This window comes from Rhinolophus ferrumequinum, chromosome 3, assembly GCF_004115265.2.
Source record: "Rhinolophus ferrumequinum isolate MPI-CBG mRhiFer1 chromosome 3, mRhiFer1_v1.p, whole genome shotgun sequence".
Classification (NCBI taxonomy): domain Eukaryota; kingdom Metazoa; phylum Chordata; class Mammalia; order Chiroptera; family Rhinolophidae; genus Rhinolophus; species Rhinolophus ferrumequinum.
The window spans coordinates 12,861,248-12,884,673 of NC_046286.1; the positions used below are offsets into that span (position 1 = coordinate 12,861,248).

General features: G+C 40.3%; 1 protein-coding gene across 1 annotated transcript in view; it reads right to left on the reverse strand.

Annotated features, from left to right (window-relative positions):
• The window catches only part of XPO5 (exportin 5), a 43,501-nt gene that overhangs the window by 6,027 nt on the left and 14,048 nt on the right, over positions 1 to 23,426 (reverse strand). Inside the window, exons 12-24 of the mRNA XM_033103152.1 lie at positions 22,364 to 22,454; positions 20,926 to 21,054; positions 19,464 to 19,582; positions 15,738 to 15,893; positions 14,456 to 14,497; positions 14,052 to 14,141; positions 13,144 to 13,343; positions 12,462 to 12,561; positions 11,455 to 11,636; positions 3,704 to 3,804; positions 1,886 to 1,982; positions 945 to 1,081; positions 146 to 243 (exon numbers count right to left, since the gene is read on the reverse strand). Of these exons, the coding sequence (XP_032959043.1) occupies positions 146 to 243; positions 945 to 1,081; positions 1,886 to 1,982; positions 3,704 to 3,804; positions 11,455 to 11,636; positions 12,462 to 12,561; positions 13,144 to 13,343; positions 14,052 to 14,141; positions 14,456 to 14,497; positions 15,738 to 15,893; positions 19,464 to 19,582; positions 20,926 to 21,054; positions 22,364 to 22,454 (1,542 nt within the window). The remainder of the gene's footprint in view (positions 1 to 145; positions 244 to 944; positions 1,082 to 1,885; positions 1,983 to 3,703; positions 3,805 to 11,454; positions 11,637 to 12,461; positions 12,562 to 13,143; positions 13,344 to 14,051; positions 14,142 to 14,455; positions 14,498 to 15,737; positions 15,894 to 19,463; positions 19,583 to 20,925; positions 21,055 to 22,363; positions 22,455 to 23,426) is intronic.

Sequence of the window (23,426 nt, forward strand, 5' to 3'; positions counted from 1 at the left end):
ATCCACTGCAGTGAGGGTGGGACGGCTGCACAGCCATCCTGGCAGGGCTTGGAGACAACATTTTCAGGAGCTCCTGACTTGAAGACTCATGAGGCCACCCATCCTAAAACTCCTCTTCATTACCCGTTCCTGCCCAGTCTCTTACCATGTGGAGGTAGGTGAACAGAGGCCCAAGGATGGGAGACACCAGGGCTTCGTAGTGCTCGGGGGGGCAGAAGAGCACCAGAGGCTTCACAAAGACCCATGCCGCCGCAGGTTAAGAAGTTTTAGCACATGCGTACACACGCCTCGCATTCTAAAGCACCCTCACTTGCTAGGCAGTACCCTGAGCCCTCGGTCAAAGTCAACCCCCAAAGGCCTTGCAAGATGCCAAGAACATCCCGTTAATATGCAAAAAATGTCAAGCTCTTTTCTGAAAATCCTAAGGTGCGTGGATACATTTCTGTTGTACTTTTACTGTAACTGTGCTTTCTACCAGACTGCATGTTATGGGCACTGGGTTGCCTGAAAGGAGGGAGGAAAAAAATAGGAGACACCCTTGTGATAAATTCTCCTCCACCATTCTCCTTATAACTTCAGGGAAGATACTCACAAAAGCAAAAACAAACAAACAAACAAACAACCCAAATGAGAATGAAGTATGAGAGTGCATGTTCAAGGAGGAAGCACCTGACGAAACATACAAAAGGGATAAAAGCTTCATTTTCTGTATTTCCAAGAAGTGGGATGGTAAAGGTTTACCCCTAGGGAGAGAGCTTTCCAGGCCTCCTGGACTGCTCTCCTGTTTTTCCTGCTTATTTACTTCACTCTTCTTGTCCTTTTCACTGAGATAAATGAGCCCATCTATTCCACGCAGCTCAGCTCTGCCTCCTCTGGTGCCCGTAAACTGTTCCTGTCTTCCACCTTCAGCCCTCTGGGTGATCTAGGGACTTTTGAAAGGATATGAAGCATGGGTCTGAGTCGGTAGTCAGGAATATTGTTCAAGTTGACGAAGGCTGAGCTGAGGAGCTGGGTGGCCAGGTGCTCCACGGTGTAGAAGTCCTGCTGCATGGAAGGGCCTGCCTTCCCCAGGATGTGGAAGCTGTAAGGGCAAACCACGGGCAATGACAGACCCAACAGCTACTACTGCCAGCCCTGACTACCCTGGGAAGTCTCTGTGCCATGACTCTTCGGCACAGAGAATTGTAGTCTACAACAAAACTCGTCGGTAGGAGAGCAACTGTATTTACTCCTTAAGAGAACTTTAGCTTAATCAGTATACTTTGAAGATGTGAACATAATCTTTTATCAGAAATGAAAATCATGCCCCTCCACCTCCCACTTTTATGGAAGCTTCTTGATAGCTGATTCAGCATCTTTTTAAAGCCAGCCGTTGGTAGCCCAAATCAACAGGAGCCTTCATTACTCGTAAGCAATATGGATGACAATGGAGACTCTCATTAGCGTGGCTGCTCAGAGCTCTGGCAGTACAGGAGCGGCACTTCCCTCCCCATCCCACAACCAGGACCCAAAGACAACATCTGGTCAGCCAATCCCGGTGTCCCATAAAAAGTAGGCTACAGGTAGGGAGGGGGTCTGAGAAAATGCATCCTCTCCACTCTGTCTTCTGCTCTGGTCTCATCATTTTATGCCCCAGAAACAGACAAGCTGGGCATAAAATATCAAGTCAAGGCTAGAACTGAGGCACACATGACAATTATAGAAAAGCAAACGTAAGAAAACAGCCTGTTCATTTTGATTTGCCACTAGGATCATTAGTTCCCTCTCAAATTGTTGCCTCATCTTACCTAGATCTAGAATTCTAGATCAAAAGTCCAACCCATGGCCATTCCTCGACAGTGCATGTCTGGGAAGAGAACATGGAGCGACAGCATTGGTTCCTTACCAGTTTTCATAGAGGGTAGAGAAGAAACGCTGCATTCTTTCCAAGACTGTTTTGTAAACAGGAGAGTCATTCAGTTCCAAGAGAGGCTGAGGTAATCCTACAGAGAAAGACAGGTCAGGTACATGCTGTTCCGCTGTCTAAGGTCTCAACTTGCCAACCCTACAGCAGGCAGATGTGGTTTGGGCGTGGGGGGTGGGGGTGAGGAGTGCTATAAATGCAAAGCAGCTGGCCAAGTCTTCTACCAACTAGAGGTGCTGCTAAGAGCTGCCCTAACGGTGATGCTACGCTGTCTTAGTAGGGAAAGTTGACATCTATTTAAGTTCCCAGGACTTCAGACTACACCTGGGTACTCCCAACTTTTGTGTGGGTTTTTCCAGATGGGACTTGTACCAAAATACATACAGATAACTCAAAATGATCTCTCCATAAAGCACTGGGGATGCCTCCCTCCCTTTTTAAGCTGTAGAGCCTCTTTTTCAAGCAAAATTTTATGTGAAGCCCAAGTTGTATAACAGATCAAAATGAAACCCACTTACCTCAGTATAATAATTGCCTTAAAAGATCTATGCTTCTAATTACAGGCAACTTTACATTTCAAGTCTTGCTCATGGTCGGAAGCTGCCCCACAGAACTGTTTGTTCATTCAGGTATGTTTTGGTTGGCCATGTATTTCTATAGCGGGACTTCCTGGCTTAATTTGAATAACCGAATGGGGGGAAGAATGGGTGGTGATGCAGTATCTACTTTTTATATGAATGGCAAAACATTTCTTGGGAGTTTTTAAATTTTGTTTTGTTTTTCACTGGTGTCTGCAACATGGACCTTAAGTGTAGTGGTGCCAAAAGAAATGGCCCAGGACCACATAGGCCAAGACAGACAGACATGAGCTCTGGAAAGGCAAACTAACACCCTTCATCACCCTGCTCCCTGGATGGCTTAATCATAGCCAGGCCCAGGCAGAGGTTATGGCTGGGAATGAAGAGTACAGTGGTGGCAGTGATGGTGAGCCAGCACGAAGCTTCAGAGATGGGCGCAACTCTGGATGTCCCCAGCGCTAACTTCCAACCACGTGGGTCCCCCCTCTCTATTCCCGGGACATACCAAGCTCTTTCCTGCATGCCTCAGCATCTTGGACCTGCCAGTCTGTTAGCCCAGAATGCTCAGCCATCTCCTCTTGCCCACCACTTAGTTAGCTCCTACTCATCCTTCAAGTGTCCTCTGGGGAGCAATCTTCTGACTGCCCCCAAGATTGGGTGAGGTCTACCCATGGACTGTCACAGCCACTTTCCTTCACAGCACACATCCCAATTTTGATTGCATAGTCATTCACGAACGGGAAAAACGAGTTAATGCAATATTCTAATCCAGGAAACATGGCTTAGAAACTATTCCTTAAAAACTTTTGATAACACATATAATATTTTACTGATAAAAGCTATTTAAACTTGATTGTTTTAATTTTTTTTTCATACATAAAAGACAAGAAAGCATGCTAATATCCTTCAGGTCAAAAAAACCATGGTCTGTTTAGAACCTCAAAGCTCTAACACACACCGCTGCTGGAAGGGTTCCCACGGGATGGGGAGCGGGGCAGGAGGGGATACTGCCTCTGAAGGAAGACCCCCTCTGTGTGCTAAGATAAAGAAGTAAATGCACTCGTCCCTAGAGTCTGTAGGACCTCCACACATACATTTCTGAACAAACAGGTGGTCAAGGTGGTGCCAGGTGGGGAGAAGGAGACACAGGCACAGTGAGGCTGCCTGAGGAGCCCATTAAAGATAAGGAGAACTTCAAGGAAAAAAAGGCTAGATTTCTTACCTAAAATAGCAGATTTTTCCGCTTCAAGCATATCCAGAGCCTTTGTGAAAGGCTCTACCATTTTGGCTAGCATTTCTGGTGCATATAAAGTATTGTGAGTTCTAAAAGAAAAAAAGGATGCTATGTGAACTTTTCCTAGTCTGTTGCAGAAGAGGGGTTTTCACCGTGTAATTCAGTGATACTACACTTCCACACAGACAAATCTCCCTGTCAACACTATTCCTGGTAGGGGAAAGGAAAGACGGTACACACATTTAAATGTTTCCCTGGAAAAGAGAACAGACTTGAAGCTATTAAGTAGAGTTGTATAGTATACAACCTAAAAGCAATAAAAACAAGAAGCAAATCCTGAGATATCTGGACAATATCACGGACTGAAGCTAGAAAGCCAAATTCTTTTAGACCTGCGACAGTGCTGCGGCACTGTTTTCCGACTGCCAGTGATACGGGATAAAACGTCAGAGGCATTGATTCACAGGCAGGAACACAGCAGGTGGTAACAGGCCCCCATGTTACCCATGTCTTGCCTCCATGCCAAGAACATGGACCCCACAATGCTCTGACAGGTGTTTCAGCCGCCTGGAGGAACACCCACAATCCCCAACATGTGTGTCTGTTCCCCACCAAAGTGACTTACCTGAGCGGTTACTGGCTTTGTACGATTAAGGAGGAGTGACTGTGGACCTGATCTACCAGCCATCCACATTGGTCCCTGCTGCCCACAGCAATGGCACCACCGAACAATGAGAGCCAGAGCGCGTAACTACCTACTTGTCTTTTAAAAGTTAATTATAAGACATCTCGAACACAAAGAAAATCACAGACCATAAGAGACACCATCAAGGTTACATATTGAAGATGCACAGTGAACAGATCGTTTTTAGACCACGCCTATTAAAAAAAAACCTGCAACGTTTTTAAAATTTAACATGTACACTTATTTTTTTTACTTTTATCTATTTTTTTTATGAAACATGCACACTTACTGGTACACTAGTTTAAACTGTCTTTTAGAATGCCACTTAGTAAGGTATTTCCAGTTTATTTCTCCATCTCCCTCCTCTTTTGCTCACACAGAGAGCCCAAAGATGAGCTTTTCTGTAGAGGTCTCCTGTGTACGTGTGTGACAGTTTCTCTATGGTGGACATGAACAAGCAGAATTATTGGATATTGGTCCTTTGCAATTCATGGGTTACAAATTATCTTCTCCTACTCCGTGGCCTGACTTGTTCACACTGACATTGCAATAGGCTTTACTTTTTATTTTTTAAATTCTGGCAAAATACACATAAAATTCACCATTTTTTAAAGTGTACAGTTAAGTGATATTAAATACACTCACACTCTTGTGTAACCATCACCATCATCCATTCCACATCTATTTTCATCTTGTAAAAGAAACTCTATACCTATTAAGCAATAACTTCCCCCTCCCTCTTCCCTGAGCCCCTGGCAACCACTGTTACACTTTATATTTTTATGATTTTGACTATGCTAAGTACCTCATATAAGGAGGATCATACAGTATGTCAACAAAAAAGGGGCCGCCCTGACAAGCCTGACAAGTTCAATAACTGAACGTAACCACATGGGATGTTTTGATCATATAAAAATTTCTAACTCAACAGGTTAGAATAGAAAGTCACGTCCTAAGGCCTATATGAGAGATTAATCTCTACCCTGTCCATTGTTTTTGTGCATTTAGAATAACATACTTAAAATGTCAGAATGATTTCTTTTCCAGAACTCCAAAGATAAACACCACAGTAAGGGGCGAGGCAACTCCAACATTCCTCTTTATTATCTTCTACCCTCATACTTCTATGAACTATGTATGTTAAATGTTAACTATCCTGCACCCACCAATATAAAAGGATGTATTTTTCCATTTTACTTTTCATCCAATACTAGCGATTTCCCCACTTTCCTTTCTCCTGCCTCCTTAATCTGCCACCAATGGATTTCGTGTAACCTTTCTTATGTTTTCTCCTTTGATTCTAAAGTATAAAGTAAACTGCAAAACTGCTATTCCTTGGAGCATTATCTCAATCCACTGGCCCCAAAACCTTGGCTCAAATAAACTCTTTAAATCTTTCTTTAGGTTTGGAACTTCTTTCGTCAATAAGTATTTGTTTTTTTGTCATTGGCTTATTTTACTAAGTATAATGTCCTCAAGGTTCATCCATGTTGTAGCATATTGCAGAATTTTCTTCCTTTTAAAGACCAAATAATTATGTATGTATACCATCGTGTACATAGACCACATTTTGCTTATCCATTCATCCATCAATGGATACTTTGGTTACTTCTGTTTTAGCTATTGTGAATAATACTGCTATGAACATGAGTGTATAAATACCTCTTCGAAATCCTACTTTCAATTCTTTGAGTATATACCTAGAACTGGAATTGCTGAATAATATGCTAATTTTATTTTTAATTTTTTGAGGAACTACCATATATTTTGAGGAACCATCTTCCACAATGGCTGTACCATTTTACATTCCCACCAACAGTGCACAAGGGTTCTAATTCCCCACATCCTCCCTAACACTTGTTATTTTCTGATTTTTGAGCAATCCTAATGGGTGTGAAGTGATATCCCATTATAGTTTGCATTTCTCTAATGATTCGTGATGTTGAGCATGTTTTCATGTGCTTACTGGCATTTCATATATTTTCTGTGGAGAAATGTCTGTTCAAGTCCTTCGCCCATTTTCGAATCAGGTTGGTTTTTTATTGTTGAGTTTTGGAAGTCCTCTATATGTTCTGAATATTAATCTCATATGATTTGCAAATATTTCTCCCATTCTGTGGGCTGTCTTTTTACTGATAGTGTCTTTCAATGCACAAAATCTTAAAAATTTTCATGAAATCGAACTTGTCTATTTTTTGTTACCTGTGCCTTTGGTGTCATAACCAAGAAATCATTGCCAAATCCAATGTGAAGCTTTTGTCCTACGATTTCTTCTAAGAGTTTCATTGTTTAAGTCTTACATTAGGTCCTTGATCGACTTTGAGTTGAGTTTTGTATGTGGTGTTAGGTAAGGGTCCAACTTCATTCTTTTGCATATGGATACTCAGTTTTCCCAGCACCACCACTTATTGAAATAGGGTTGCCTTTCCCCATTGAATAGTCTTGGCACCCTTGTCAAAAATCATTTGACCATGTAGGTGAGGGCTTACTTCTGGGCTCTTTATTCCACTGGTCTATGTCTACCTTTATGTCAATACCAGTTTTTTGATTACTGTAGCTTTGTAGTAAGTTTTGAAATCAGAAAGTATGAGTCCTCCCATTGTTTTTCTTTTTCAAGATTGTTTTGGGTTTTTGGGGTCGCTTGAGATTCCATGTGAATTTCAGGATGAGTTTTTCTGTTTCTGCCAGAAACATCACTGGGATTTTTATAAGGGTTGCACTGAATGTGTAGATTGCTTTGAGCAGTATTGACATTTTAACAATATTAACTCTTCCAATCCATGAACATGGGGTATGTTTCTATTCATTTAAGTCTTCTTTAATTTCTTTCAGGAACGTTTTGTAGTTTTCAATGTATAAGGCTTTTACCTCCTTGGTTGTTAATTCCTAAGTAGTTTATTTTTTGATGCTATTGCAACTGCAATTGTTTTTGTAATTTACTTTTGAGATTATTTATTGTTAGAATATAGAAATGCAACTGATTTTTGTGTATTTACTCTGTATTCTGCTACTTTGCCGAATTCAGGTGCAGTTGACCTTTGAGCAACATAGGTTTGAATTGTGCAGGTCAACTTGTACACAGATTTCTTTTCAATTGGGATTTCCTATATAATTTGTGAAGAGTTTTACCTCTTTTCCAGTTTGGATGCCTGTATTTCCTTCTCGCCTAACTGCCCTGCCTGGGATTTCCAGTACACAGTGTTGAACAGCAGCGGTGAAAGTGAGCGTCCTGGTCTTCCTGTTCCTGATGGTAGGGGGAGAGCTTGCCATCTTTCACCATTGAGTGTGATATGAGCTATGGATTTTTCATAAAAATCATTTTCATGTTGAGGAAGTTCGCTTCTAGTCCTAGTAAGCTGAGCGATTTTGTCAAATGCTTTTCCTGCGTCAATTAAGATGATCACGTGGTTTTTTTTCCTTTGTTCTATTAATATGGTATATTACATTGATTTGTTTTCGTACGTTGAACGACTCTTACATCAATGGCATAAATCTCACTTGGTCACGGTGTATAATCCTTTTAACATGCTATTGGACTCAGTTTGCTTGTATTTCTGTGAGGTCGGCTACAACTCTGCCTTAGCCTTCACTTTCTGCTGTGTGGGACCCAAGGATAGGTAACACGTGCCATTTACTTTTAAAAACTGCAGTATACTATCTTTTTGGTTTCTGAATTAAGTTTTGTTTTGTTTTTTTGAGGGAAGATGTCTGAGACTGTGAAATAATCTCTGATAAAATCAGTTTCCTGAAAAAATGCAATCTTAAGTATGACAGAGAGCAGATGAACTATTTTTTATTCTTTAATTATGATTGTGACCCCAAGAGATAAGTTAAAAAAAAAAAAACGGGAGGGTTAGTGTATCATATGTCCCTGATGCTACAACAGTCTCGTATTCCTTCTTTTCTCCTCGCCATCTCAAAGAGGTGGCACGGTGGTGGCTGCGCCTCTCACAGGCAGAGGCAGGAGGACTCAGAGCACATACTGCTCTGATACCTCTGACGTAGGCCAGGTGTTCGTAAGCAGGGACATCTACAACCCCTAGTGATAGTACGGCTCCCGAAATATCACCTTTCCCGATACACTTGCACATTAGAGCTCTGTGCTTCCACATAAGAGCGACTTCTTATTGCTTGGCAAAGAAAAAGACAATCAGGTAATACAAGCTTTAAGTTTTGGACAATCTGTACCTATCTGAAATATTCTTGTATCACCAGCTAAGAGTATAGTAACAAGACTTCATACACAAAAAGATTTCAATAGAACATATAGAAGACATACAGAAACAATGTGAGAGACTTCAAGTTAACAGAAAAGCTGTTACTCTTATAAACAGATATTGATGGTAATGCACCTTTCGAGAACCGGGGAGTTCTACTCCCCACATCTATCCTTTATCCAACCCACTAGGAACAACACTGTCCGATAGAAACAAAATGTAAGCCACATAAGCCATTGACAATTTTCTAACCAGCCAAACAACGTGAAAGAAACAGGTTAATCACATTTTATTTAACCTAATGCATCAAAAATCATTTCAACATGTTATCAATATTAAAAATGACTAATGAGACATTTTATATTTCTTTTCTTTGTAGTAAGTTTTTGAAATCTGGTGTGTATTTTATACTTACACCTTATCTCAATTCAGACTAGCCACATTTCAGTGCTCAACAGTCAGCCACATGTGGCTAGTGGGCTACCATATTGGACAGTATAGCTCTAACACCTTCTTTGTTTATCAGACTATTTGACAAGTAGTTAAGACTCACAGCTCCAAAATACAACTAGTAGAAATATAAGTTGTAAGTTAATTAGTATACCACTTTAGAAAACTACTTGGTTCTATCCATGAAAACTGAAAACATACACACCTTATAAACCAGGAATCCTGTTCCTACCTGTAGGATTCTACTTCTACCCAACAGAAATTATGTATACACCAAAAGACATTTATAAGAATGTTAACAGCAGTACTGTTTGTAAAAACAAAATGCTGGAAGCTACTCACAAGTCCATCAACACTAAATGGATAAATAAGTGCCGGCATATTCACACAATGGCATACCACACAGGCAATGAGAACGAACAAACCACAATTACATGCAGTAACATGGATGACTCTCACAAATGTTAACACGAAGCAAGAGAAGCCAGACACGAAGGAGTACACACTTCTGACGCCAGTTATTAAAGCTCGAAAAACCAGTCAGAAGAGTGGTTACCCTCGAGGGGCAGGTAATGACTTGAAAAGAGGTGTTGGGTACGGTTGTTTCTCGACCCGAGTGCTGGTTATGCATATGCCCACTTTGTGAAAATTCACCTACACACACTCTTAATTTGTGCCCTTTTATTATATATACTTGTGTCCTTACGTTATACTTCAAGATAAAATTTACTACAACAAGACAAAACTCTAATAGCTCCAGCTGTACGCCACTCAGGAATCTAACTTCTCTGTAACCACAGTCAACATTTTTCAAAATACTTTTTGGCTGACTTTAGGGTTTCCCCAAAGCATTGAACTGTTAGGAAAACACCAAGATGTCAATCACGCCATGGTTGCAGCCTCCTCACCCAACCAGGAACAACCCGTTTCCAGGTCTGGGTTCTCACCGCAGGGACTCTGGCCACAGGCCTACAAGGGCCAGATCCAGGAGTCTGTTACCATCTGACTTCAGCACTTTCACATTTCTCTAAGCTAAAGCAGACGCTTTTGGTTAAAAAAACCTCAATATGGAAATAATGCTTTCCTTGACTAAATATTTTACTGCCCTCTCAACATGCAAGCCATACTTCTTTACTGAAATCTCTTTCGTCCTTTTGAAATCAGAACAAAAGATGGCCTGTTTCCAAAGACATGCCCATAATGACAACTCTTTCAGACACTCCATCCTCCCTACTGGCCAACATTCACTTTACTTCACCTTTGATTCTTAAGTTTATCGTCTAAGGGTGTCTGTTGCCCGCAGAACGTCCCTGAGACATGAGAAATTCGGTTTGCCCAGTTGAGAATGTAAGTCAGAAATACTATGAGATATGAGAAGCAATCTAATTTTGCTTTGGCCGGTAAAACGGAATTCTATCCAAACCCTATCTGTCTGTGTAGAGCATCTCTGAATCATCAAACACACATCAAGTAACTGTAACAAGCCTAGACTTGTCTTATTTCCACTTGAATACATGAATTACCTCTTGCGATTTGTAACAGTGATTCTCAACCTTTAATGTGCACAAGTACCACCTTAGGATCTTGTGATATTGCAGATTCTGATGTAATGTGTCTGAGGTAGGGCCCCAATTCTGCTATTTCAAACAAGTGACGCTCCTGGTCTGAGGACTCCGCTTTGAGAAGGAAAGACCTGGGAAAGGGAGGTGGGAGCACGCCTTCCTTTGGCACAACAGCCACTGGATGTTTGGTCCATTTGATATTAAGAGTCATTATTGATAAATACAGATTAGCTCATGGGAGTACTACCCAGAGAATCACCACTACAGAAAGCAATTGTCATGCTCCCAATGAACAACTCCTTCAATGGCAAAAATTTAGACCAAATAAAACTTAAAAGTAAAAAGTAGGGATGAAGGATAAAGAAGAACACAGAGGTGGCTCAAAATGAGAAAAGCCATTTTGGGATTAGCCCCACATATTCACTTGGAATGCAAGACTTACACAAGTGAGACCTAATGTTACCGTGTTTCCCCGAAAATAAGGCCTAGCTGGACCATCAGCTCTAATGCATCTTTTGGAGCAAAAGTTAATATAAGACCTGGTCTTATTTTACTATAATATAAGACCCGGTCTTTATAATATGATACCGGGTCTTATATTAATTTTTGCTCCAAAAGACCCATTAGAGCTGATCGTCTGGCTAGGTCTTATTTTCGGGGAAACACGGTATTTTTTAAAAGAGACCCCCCCATCCAGAAAGAAACAAGACCTAGTGCTTCATTTACCACCACCATGATCTGAAGAAATACAAATAGATGCAGCTCTTGCAATTCTTAAGGTAAAAAAACAATAAACAACAGAGAAAAACCATTATTCTGACTCACCTTATAAGAGCAAGCAAATTGTCAAGAAGTTTCAGAATCTGCTCTGTGCAGGGGTTACGGAAGACTGGATTTCCAGTGGGCGTATAACCCACCACGAATCCCCCAGCTTTGGCCTCTTCGAGGTCGGTGGGCCAGCAAGTTCGTTTCACAACACCCAGAATGCTATATACACAAAAGCTCATCTATGGAAACACATGCAAGGTAACATAAAAGGGAAAGAAAAAAGTGTTATTAGATATAAGGTTATGGCAAAAGTGATACAGAGGCTAGAGAGAAGGAAAAGACCCCCGGCCCCACCTGTCCCTTCCTTTAAGGTCAAGTTCAAGAGGGGTCCTTTCATTGCCATCTTAAGGTACAGTGAGTGGTACGTTCTAGAAGCTTCCTTTCATAAGGATGTTCTTTCAGAGGCTGCAGTGAGCATTGCAGAACCCCAGTTAGAAGGTGGCTTGGACACGCTTCAAAAAAAAGTGTTTAGACTGACATTTTATCTTGATTTTGAGTTGACCTTACACCCTCTGGCTTAGGCCTTGGCAGCTTTTGCCCTCATCCGCACTCACATTACTCTCAACCAACCTTCTACTTGCCAGGTTAATTAATATGACTTTTGCCATAATGGAGCCAGGAATAATGCTTATTTGAACAGCAAAGAACTGAAAAATCTCTGGTTTGCAAGTTAGGCCATCTTTCAGGACTTTTTACATGCCAGAGAGCAATGGCAGGGAGGACTCACCCTGCGGACCAAGTTCTGACCTATTTCCTCATTATACCTGCCATCTTCAGAGCTATTTACAGATCCTTAAAGCCAAAATAATGACTTCATAGAAAAGACCATCTGCTCTGCTGTGGGAACTAACTCAAGAATGCAATACTAAAGAAGAAAAGAAAGGAGAAGCTTAGGGAAGTGAAGATTCCTTGATTTGTCACCCGTATAGAAAAACATAAATGACAACACCCAACTCCTACCCGTGGCCAGTTCGACTTCCCAGTCCCAGGAGAGGCTTACTCACTCGTGCACGATTTAAGCCACAGGGATCCTCCAGGCCCGAGTCACAGCTTTTCCGATCTGCACCCACGTAGGCAATAAATGCATCGACATCGGACAGCACCCTGAAGGTTGGGGTGAAAGACAAGCTATGCCACGAGTTAAGCAAGGACAATTTCTTTCACAAGCGCTAATAAGCTATGACTGTTTGGCCCCAAAGAGCAGTTGTTCCAGTGCGAGGAGTTTAACCACATTAATTGTCAGCTTTCATTTGAAAGCTTAAACTTCTCTTCCCATGTCTAAATGTTATTAGCAACACTTTATGAATCAGAAAGGATATAGTCTGAGAAGGCTGCGTGGGCACAGATGAGTGTCTGTGTGGGCCTTATTGTGTATGGCCCCTATTGGCTGTTCTCATTTCTCCACATGCGCCGGTGCTACAACGCAGACACCGCAGATCTCACTCTGTGGCCTCCCAACCCATATGATACATTTTTACTCATTTCTTCATCCTCCCTACACCTCTGTTCAGCAAGGGGTTATTTTCAGCAATTAGAGTACAAGACTGCTTTGAGAGACCTTCAGATATCACACTGATCACGCGATTATGACTTGGTATCTTTACATTCCCACCCTGGGCATAGCTCTGAAATGGAATGGGGTGCTCAAATGCAGAGAGCCAGTCAGTGGCAAAGGATCCCCTCTACCTGTGCATGTCTTCAGAAAGCCAGATGCTGGCCACTGGTGCCATCAGCTCCTCCAGGAACACCTTCTGACGCTCGTAGTTCTTGAATTGGTTGCTAATGAGAACCAGCGCTTCCATGAGGGCACACTTCTCCATTTGTGTCAGGAGTAGCTCATTGGAGAGGAGTTGCTTCACGTGGTTATAAAGCATGTCAAAATTGGGCTGCAGATCAATAGGAAAAGAAAAGTAGAGGTGGTAAAGTCTGATTTTCAGAGAGAGGTGGTCTCTCACGGAAGGTGGAAAGAGGACCAAGGCATCCCAGGAAGGTCAGGCCTATAAGACTGTCTTTAGTAATGCAGGTATCATGTTCCTTTGCTTGGACAAGCAAAGCAATTTAGGCAGAAGGTGGCTCCTACCTTGAGTGTTTAGATAACTGCACTTTCCCATACTACGACTATGAAAACAATTTGTCTTTTCTCTACATCAACGTTTACAGTATCTTCACAAAGATCAGTTTGTTTATATGTGTACACACACACATTGCTGTGTGTTCACAGAAGAAATTTCTGGTTAATTTATAATCTGGAGTAGTGCTAAATTTCTTCTAGAAACCCTCCAAAAAATATTGGGGTTCACATTTGGCTTCTCTCGAGATTGGGCACATCATCTGACAATAGTTAAGAACATCACATAGTAAAGCGGTGTACACTGACGGGGAAAACGTGGCCATCCATACGGAAGAGAATTATTCATTTTGGGAACACTTTGCATTTTTAACTTCATTACTAAGTAGGAGAGGAAGAAGACACCAATTTAAGAATGCTTACCCTTAGCAAAGCTATAGCTCCTAGTTTTCCCTTTACATGAGGTATGACTAGGGCTGCATTGACACAGAAACGTAACCAAACTTGACAGGTCTCAGTGGCTTACCAGTACAAGCTGAGGGTAGTCACGACATATCTTGATGATGGAGGAACAAGCATGTCTCCTCACATTCCTCACTGCCCGGGTTCTGGGGGCCTGGGAAGAGATATTGAACAAACTTGGAGCCACTTTTAATATAATTTACAGATGCTGTACAGAGTAAATACCTCTTTCAGAGACAAATTAACAATCAATTTTCATAACCTTGGGAACACGATAGAGTGACATTTATAGTCACCATGAATCCACGTTTACTGTTTGCCCTAGAGTATCTCCAGTACAAAACAGCTTATCATATGACCATCCCCTGCCTTTACTAACCCCTTCCACTTTAAAAAAAATGTAGACATTAGGCATTCATACTTTTGCTCTCAGAAGTTAGAATTTATTGGTTGAATTAATGGTCTTACCTTACTTTCTTCGACAGTTTCAAAAGTGACAGATGAAAACAGCTAAGGGGAAGGAAAAAAGGTCACTCATCAGTCCCAAATGCATAAAGTTACTTTAAACAGTAGTTATAAAGTTTCCAACATAATCCCAAAAGTGTTACAGTATGTTAACAAAAGGGCTTTCAATTGGCATTATTACAAAGTTTCAGATGTTCCCTTTCTCAGATAACTATAAGAGGCCCGAGAGTCACAATTTTACCACTAAACATTTTATAAAGATAAAGGTTACAGAATCCTAGCACCATCTATGCCGTCACACACTCAGCTATGATAATGCCTCTTTTCCTTCTCTTTCTATTGAAAGTTAGTGATCTACCCTCCCTGGTTCCATTGCGTAAGTTCCCATTTACTCTTTAACCCAACACAATATGATTGCTGCCCTTGTCACTATGATGGAATAACATTCTAACAAAGGTCTAATTGAGAAACCCAGTGGACATTCTCCAGTTCTTAGAGAATTTCTGTTGCAACAAATGAATCCACCTCTTTGAAGTTCTACTGGCCTTTGTCACACAACATTTTCCCTATTTCTTTGGCTATCTCTTTTTTCTTCTTTGGGGCTTCTCATTCTTTCCCTCCACCCCCAGTGGTGGTGATCTCCAGGGTTCCCTGCTTGAGGCACACGTCTAAGTCTATGACATACCCTCTTTCCTAGGGCTTCACCTCTACTCTTGGAACTTCTATGATGATGCTGCCTTAATTTTACCTTGTAATTTTCTAGAGTCTAGACCTTTAAACCTCCAATAGCCAATGAGGTATCTCCACTAGTTGTTGTACATATACTTTAAACATAGTATTTACTCCCTTCTGTTCCTTACTTCTAATCTCCCTCCCGGATCCAGCATTCTCACTCAGGTGGGGCTCCACTACTCACATAGTCACCTAAGCTGAAAACCTGAAAACGGCATATTGACCTTTCCTCTGACCAACCCCTCTCAATCTGACAGCACACTCTGATTCCCTCCCTTTAGGTATTCTTTTCCATTTCTCACTGGACACATCTATTACTTGCAGCGCCACACAGGTACATCTGTTTATGTGACTTTCTTCCCAAACAGAGTGCTCCTAAGGGTTAAGCTTTTCCTCTAGCATGGTACCTGATCCACAGTAAGTACTGAGTAAATATTCAATAAATGAATAAACAGCTGTCTGTTTATTAGCTTGTCTCACACAATTTCAAAAAGTTACAAAAAAATTAGCTTTGAAATGCCAAAATAAAGTTTACAAAGGAGATGGCGTTTACCTTAGAGAAGACCTGGGGCAGGAACTCTGGTCTGTAGGTGACAAATGGAAAGAGTGCTGAGACATCAGTGAGGACACAAGACAGAATGAGGGGGTCCTTGGTGTCAAAGTTCAGGACCATCTGCAATAGCTCTATTCCATCATTAACAGGGATTTCCTGTAACACAGACATGAAAAGGAGGTTGACACGGCTGACAACCACTTTCGCTGAACTTCCTTTGGACTCTAATTTATAAATACATAATACAGTTGCCACATGTTTGTTTTCTTTTTTTACTGCATTTTAACCCTTAAAATTCTGAGCATTACCCCATTTTACTAAAAATCGTCATATATGATGCCACCATGAGCTATCTTAAGGGTATAGCATCTCCTATATATACATGATAAAAAATTGAGAATATTTTCAGTTCTTCACCATTGTAAATAATGCTAATATACATGTTTGCAAAAAAATTTTTGGCTACATTATCAGTTGTTCCACTTGAATAAGAAACTTTTGGAGATGGCTGGAATTACTGGGCCAAAAGGTCTGAATACATATGTAAGTCAAGTTGCTTTTCTTCTTTACAGGTGGTATTAATTAATTCTGTATCCATTAATGTACCCCTTCTTACCATGTTCTCAGCAGAGTTTATTGCCTAAAACTTTTACTTATTTAGTAAGTAAAACAATTAGGTTTATTTAAATTTGCATTTCGTCGATTTATTAGGTTGAGGGTTTTTTTTTTCATATTTATTAACACTTCAGTTTCTCCTCTATATATTATCTGATCATATCTTTCATCTATTTCTCCACTGGGTTCTAGTGTTTTTATCAATTTATACAAAAATGTGACTGTGAAATATTCCCGGCCTTTAAAACACTAGAAGCAATACTTTAATAACCCTCTGTACGACCACGCTGAGAAGCACGATGTTACCAGTGGGTGGCTCTGTGCGCGTGCCGTCCTTTTCAGCCATCGAGGCGGCCATTATCCCGAATCTGGTGTTCATACTGTCACAGATTCCACAGATTCTGGGTACTTTTGCCACGAATGTCCATATTCGTAATTATACAGTATTGTATGCTTACTTTGTGGCTCGCTGTTTTGGGTCACATTATGTTTATGAGAATCATCCTTTTTCATAGAATAACCCTAGTTCATTTTCATTGCTCCATGGAATATATTACAATCTATTCTACACAAGCTATTGTTAGATATTAAGTATTTTTATTGGCTTAACACACAAGGATTCTATGAATATTGGTGGCTCAGTACACATGCGGAGTTCCTTCAGAGGCCAGATTTAAGAGTGGAGTTGCTAGGTTGTAAGGCTACGTATCTTCAACTAGACATTGCCAAATTATTCTCCAAAGCTGTGATGTCAATTGTACTCTAAAAGCAATGTTTAAGAGAGATGAGCTTTTTACAGTAAGGATATCAATCTCATCCATACTTATTGCAAATATTGTTCCAAGTTTGTCTTTTAAAAGTTTATTTTACAAGTTAAAAAACATATGTAGTTAAAGCCATTCATTTTTTTAATTATTACTTTCATTGTTTTTCAACTTAGGAACCTTTCCCTAACGCTATTTATTAAATGATCCAATCATTCTCGATATTTTTGGGGTGCTTATTTATGCTCCAAGTTGTACTGGGGCTATTTTGCTCCAATGAACTGTGTCTAATGCCAGTTCCACAATGCTTTAAAATACTGTATCTTTATATTTTACAATCTGAGACAAATCAGTCATCATCTTCAAAATGTGATTTTTTTTTTCTCTCCAAAGCTATTTTCTACATTAATCTATTGCAAAAGTAAGGCTCTACCTAATATTCTTGTATACATACTACAGGGAATACAAGTTCAGCTAATTCCAATACGGACGAGATGAGTAGCTTTTCAATCTTTTTCCTTCCCATTTTTTTTTTTTTAAAGAGGGTGCAGCTCAAAGTGGCCCATGCAGGGAGCGAACCGGCAACCTTGGTGTTAGTAGCAACGGGCTCTAACCAACTGAGCTAACCAGCCACTCCCTTTTCAATCTTTTTAGCCAAAGAAGCTCTTGGTCAAATTCTTTCACATGATAAGAGCTGATCTGTTCTGACTGACCCAGGGTAAGAGTTGGGCAGAAACCGAGCAGTTTGCAAAACCACTGGCCTAGTTAATGCTCTGCCGAGTCAGAAATTGATAGCAGCAAGTGGGAATGTAGGAGGCTGAGATCTGTCACTTGCTCACTCTTGGGATTTATAATATGTTACAGCTTCATTAACAAGCAGGTGAATAATTTAATCAGATATCTAAACACTCATCTCTCTTGGTTAGGAATGCTTATTCTGACCCATTTCATTTTGGTGAAGAAAAAGGTTTTAGAGTCAGGTTTACTTTAAGTCATTAAGAAGCCTAAATAATACCATCTAGGATTCTCCTAAGGAAAAAGAATCTAGTTCTATTTGATTTTCTCCCCACCATTGGATTCATAAATCCTGCCACATTTCTAACTGTCACCTATGCTTTGTCATAGCCCACATCTTTCTTGTATATACTCGTACATTCCAAACTTTTTTTTTGTACTTTTTGACCAACTACCATCACATTCAAGGACTTAACTGTAAAATCCAGCACACAACCAACATTCCAAACTTTTTTTTTGTACTTTTTGACCAACTCCCATCACATTCAAGGACTTAACTGTAAAATCCAGCACACAACCAACTCCCGCACCCCCAACACTGCCAGTCCTTTCATATACCTTAGAGACAAGTACTTGACAAACCCTGAACATTTCTTTCTCCTGCCTTCGAGAAGGATCATATCCACATATCTGGATCCATTTTAAGGTGTCTAACTTAAAAAAAATGCCAGGAAACAGCAGGGCCATTTCCCTTGAGTTAATAAAGGGCTTTCTTGATTTGTCCCACTTACTAAAACGTAAGTCCCGTAAGTCCCATCCCAACTCGAAAAAAGACTAACACAGTGAAAAATACAGGATCCAAGCAGGGTTTCCCACCTAGATTTTGGAACAAACTCAGAATGCCATCATTTCACACTGAAGTGAATCAGTATCAAAACAGAGGAAATAATGATGCTAAGATCTAATTTGTTAATATGCCACTTGTAAGAAAAAGCACTATATTCCACTTATCTTGAAGGGACTTAGATTCTTTCTACTACAACTAATCTAGAATAACTAAAATGTAATTACCCCAAACTGAGTGATCCAACCATTTACATCTAATTTGCGTAGTTAATACGGTATATGCTATCACCTCATTCATTACAGCTTCATCTAAGATAATGTTGTAAGAGAAGGGGGATAGGTAACAGGAAGTATAGGAAAACAAGACCTATTCAGTCAGTTACTCAGGAAAGAGAGACACTCGTCACCCAGCATGAATATTCTGGTCTGTCTGGCATCAACAGAAAAAGATGCTTAATGGCAAATATCTCAAGTTTTTCCAATTCAAGGTTTCTATCACTGTCCTCCCTGCAATTGTTCTCCTACCTGTGGTTCACTGGGCTAGTAGGCTCATCTTATCATCCCCTTCAAATGAACACTAAGCATTGTAGGGCTTAGAGTTTGCTCTGCTATTTACTAACCATGTGAACTTAAGTATGTTATTTAACCTCTCTAAAATCTCAGTTTCCTCTTCTGCAAGATGCACATCCACAGATTTTCCTATCCCTCTGCCAGTTTTTGAAAAATCAAAATCATTACACAATCAGCATGGGAAACAGTTACTTACTTCTTTGTCTAGTGTTCGAAACATCTGGTTGATCACACTTTCCAAAAAAACAGTCATGGCTTCCCACTGCACAAAGGAAGGTGAGAAGATGGAGCAGAGGCCGCTTTCTCCAGTTGCAGCTGTAGGAAAACAGTGTTTTAAAACACACACACTCACCCACCCACCCCAACATTGTAGGAACACAGAAGACACAGATAATGGGGCCTTAGAGCCCACTTGGCCCTCTCAGACTGGAAAAAGAAAAGGAACAAAAAGGAGAAAGAAGTCCCTATCCTGCCTCCACCTCTTACAATGAGCTGCTTTAATTCACCTCTGTGAGCCTTGTCTATAAAAACCATTTTGAGTATTGCATGAAAATATACAGGCAAGCATCAAAAACAAGTGTCTGGCCAATTAGAGGCAATTCATAAATATTAATTAATCTCTCCTTTCCTCCTTCTATATAATGTGTCCATGGGAATCTAAATAATTAAGATATTTGAAACCGTAAATAATCCTTCCAACAAGGAATTGCTGTAAGATACAAAGTCCAGTAGCCTCAGGACAATTGCAAGGGCTGTTTCGAGAACTGTGCCACCCTCCAAGTTTACAAGTATCATCAGACCACATCTCTCAAACAGCGAGCCACAGGCAAAAGGATTTACAAATTACTTCTCCTGCTTCCATTAGTGCTTCCACTTCCTAGCTTCTTGGTGCCACATATTTGAGCCTCTGCAAACATGTGCGTTACTAGATACCAAGGACCTTCAGAGTCAATTGTAAATCATGGAATTTAGCTGAATATTAAATACCATGAACGTCAAGTAACTAAAGGTTCTTAGTAACTGACCATTAATGTGGACCTTTTCCAAAGCAGTGATTTACACTCTCTCCTGCTTTATTAGTCCTGTCACCCACAGCATCCGTGAGACGACAGACAGAAGACATGGAGCACAGACAAACGACCTAGCTTATGCATTTGTAGAGGGGGACTACTTTGATTTTAGGTAAAGTGGCATTCCCCAAAGGCTGTGAGGAGGATGGGTGATATGGGAAGTCCCGTTATGCCCGACACACAACACATTCTTTCTGAGCTTAGGAGTGGTGCTATGTAAGCTTTAAAAAGCTTGAAAAGCTTAAAAACGTTAGGTCTAGACATTTAATTTGTTAAGATGGTACCGGAAGTGAAGTAATAAAGTCAATAATAAACAACTAGTTGATTTTGCTAAAAAAGAAAAATTCAGGCAAAGCTGACGGGGACGTAGTTTTGCCCTAATTAAAACAGATGAAATACTTAGTGTTATCTGCTTTCTCTGTGTACAAATGAAAAGGCTCACTCCCTAGGATGGAATTGGGCAGTACATTAAAAGCTATTTTTCAACATGATTAGCATGTTGTTCTGAAGTGTGGCTCAGAAGAGTTATTTCCTATGTACAGTTTTGATACATTATTTCACTAATGTTCAGACATAAAAAAAACTTACAGTTCATGGATCCAGTATCAATGGAAGTTGACAGCTGATACTTTAGCCATTCCCCAGCCATCTGGAAGCTAGTCTTGGGATCCAAACGACATGCTAACCTCATTACCTCTCCTTGTTGGGCCCGGGAGGCTGCCAAGAGAAAGACATGAACCAATAATTGGTATATAATAGGTACTTTATTAATGTTCATTCATTTATCCATCCCAAGGGGAAAATGTTCAGAGATTCGGTTTTGCAGACGTGTGCTTTGAATGTAACAAATGTTCAATAAAGCTTTGTTTAACAAATCCAGAAATTTTCACACAAAAAAAAATTATCTCTGGAAGCTGCTAGATCCTATAAGTGGCAAACTAAAAGTGGTCTCCCATTTCTGTTGGAATTGAAAGGAGATCAGGTTGGTACAGATATAAAATGTTACGGCTACTGTGGAAATAGTCTGGCAGTTCCTTAAAATATTAAACATGGAATTACCCTATGACTCAGTAATTCCCTTCCTAGGCATATACCCAAGAGAAATAAAAACATAAGTACACTAAAAAACTTGTACACCAGCGTTATAGCAGCATTATTCTAAATAGCCAAAAAGTGGAAACAACTCAAACATCCATCAACTTATGAATAGATGAATAAAATGTATATATCCATACAATATAATTGGCAATAAAAAGAAATGAAGTACTGATAAATGCTATATCATTGCTATTAAAAACATTATGTTAAGTGAAAGAACGCAGTTACAAAAGACCACATATTGTATAATTCCATTTATATGTAATGTTCAGAATATAGAAACACAAAGGGAATTAGTGGTTGCCCAAGGCTGGGAAGGGATTGGGAGCTGACTGCTAATGGGTTTAGGGTTTCCTGGGATCATGAAAATGTCCTAAAATTGATTTGAGATAATGGTTGCAGAACTCTGAAACTATGAAAAGCCACCGGACACGCTAACTATGTATACAGTTTATGTATACTATAAATGGGTGAGAGTTGTATCGTAAATGAATGTATCTTAATAAAGCTGGTGTTAAAAAAAAAAAAAAGGGAGGGGGGAAATCAGGCTTCAGAAAACCCAGAACAGAATTAGAATATTAGGTTATATGGGTTTTTTCTTTCTTTCTCAGAAGATCCACAAGGTAAAATGGTATTTAATCCTAAGTATATAAAAAAATTTCAAGAGTGTCTTACATATAGTTACTATCGTCTAAATATCAATGTCCAAAGACAGGTGTGTGTGTGTGTGTGTGTGTGTGTGTGTGTAAGAAAGAATACTAGGCTCGGAATGAGTGCAATCCTACCACCCTCTGCAATGAGATTAAACAGGCTGCTGTCCAGATTTGGGGCTCTTTAATATAGAACCCCAAGGGTCATGTACCATGACTCACAACACTAGATGCCGTTCTGAGGCTGCTGGGAGAAATTCTAGGTCAACATCACTTACAGTTGAAGAAAGCATTGAAGTCCTCGTCGCTATCAAAATCAAATCGAGAATATTCACAACTAGGGCTGTCTGTTTTAGAGGGAAAGCCCATCTGGAAAGAAAAGATAGTTGGGGTAAGGGATGAAAATGGACCTACCAAAAGAGTCTTAAACTCTAGGAGCTCACGTATTTTTTAATTTGTTTAAGAAGAGTGAAGGGTTTACATGAGATATTTTATGATAAATAACTGCATCTGGTCTACTCTAAGTCCACAGTTTGCTCCCAGTTCCAGTAATCCTGAGAGTGGTAGAAAGGAGACACTTGTATTTGATACTCTCTTCCAGGTTCCTCAGGGGAAATTAAATTCTGCAATTTGTTAAGGGTCTTTGAGTATAAAAATGCCCCAAGACAAAGTGCCAATACAGCATGCAATAAGTAAAAAAGAATAGAGAACTGTCTGTCTCCTTAAATGCCGGACCCTGGAAACAAGCATGGAACTTCCTTTTTTTTTTTCTCCTTTTTTTCCCTAGACTTTTATTTATTTAAGTGTGTTTTTCCGGGACCCATCAGCTCCAAGTCAAGGAGTTGTTTCAATCCAGTTGTGGAGGGTGCAGCTCACACTGGCCCACGTGGGGATCGAACCGGCGATGTTGGTGTTATGAACATTGCGCTCTAACCAACTGAGCTAACTGGCCGCCCCAGAACTTTGTATGTTTTATCAAAAAGTACTGAAGACTATGGCAGACAATTAGAACACATGTGCTATGTGCTAAGTGAATTCCTAGAAGAAATAAGGGGACCCTTGAATGGGTCCCATTCTGTGATTTTACAAATCAAGAGTAAGCATCTGTCAGCTGCACGAGCCCTCAGCAGATCTCAGGGAATTCATAAGCAACTCTGACGTAGTGAGCACTCTGCTTTCACTGTCCCTCCCTTTTCATTCACTTGATCTTCAGAAACAATCAGATACCACTTCCTCTCAGAATCCTCTTCACTCCACCCTCCTTTCTGCTTTTAACCTCTGAAAAGCAAGGATCACACTGCATGGTCACGGTCACTGCTCTGGTCCTATCCCTTCTTTTTC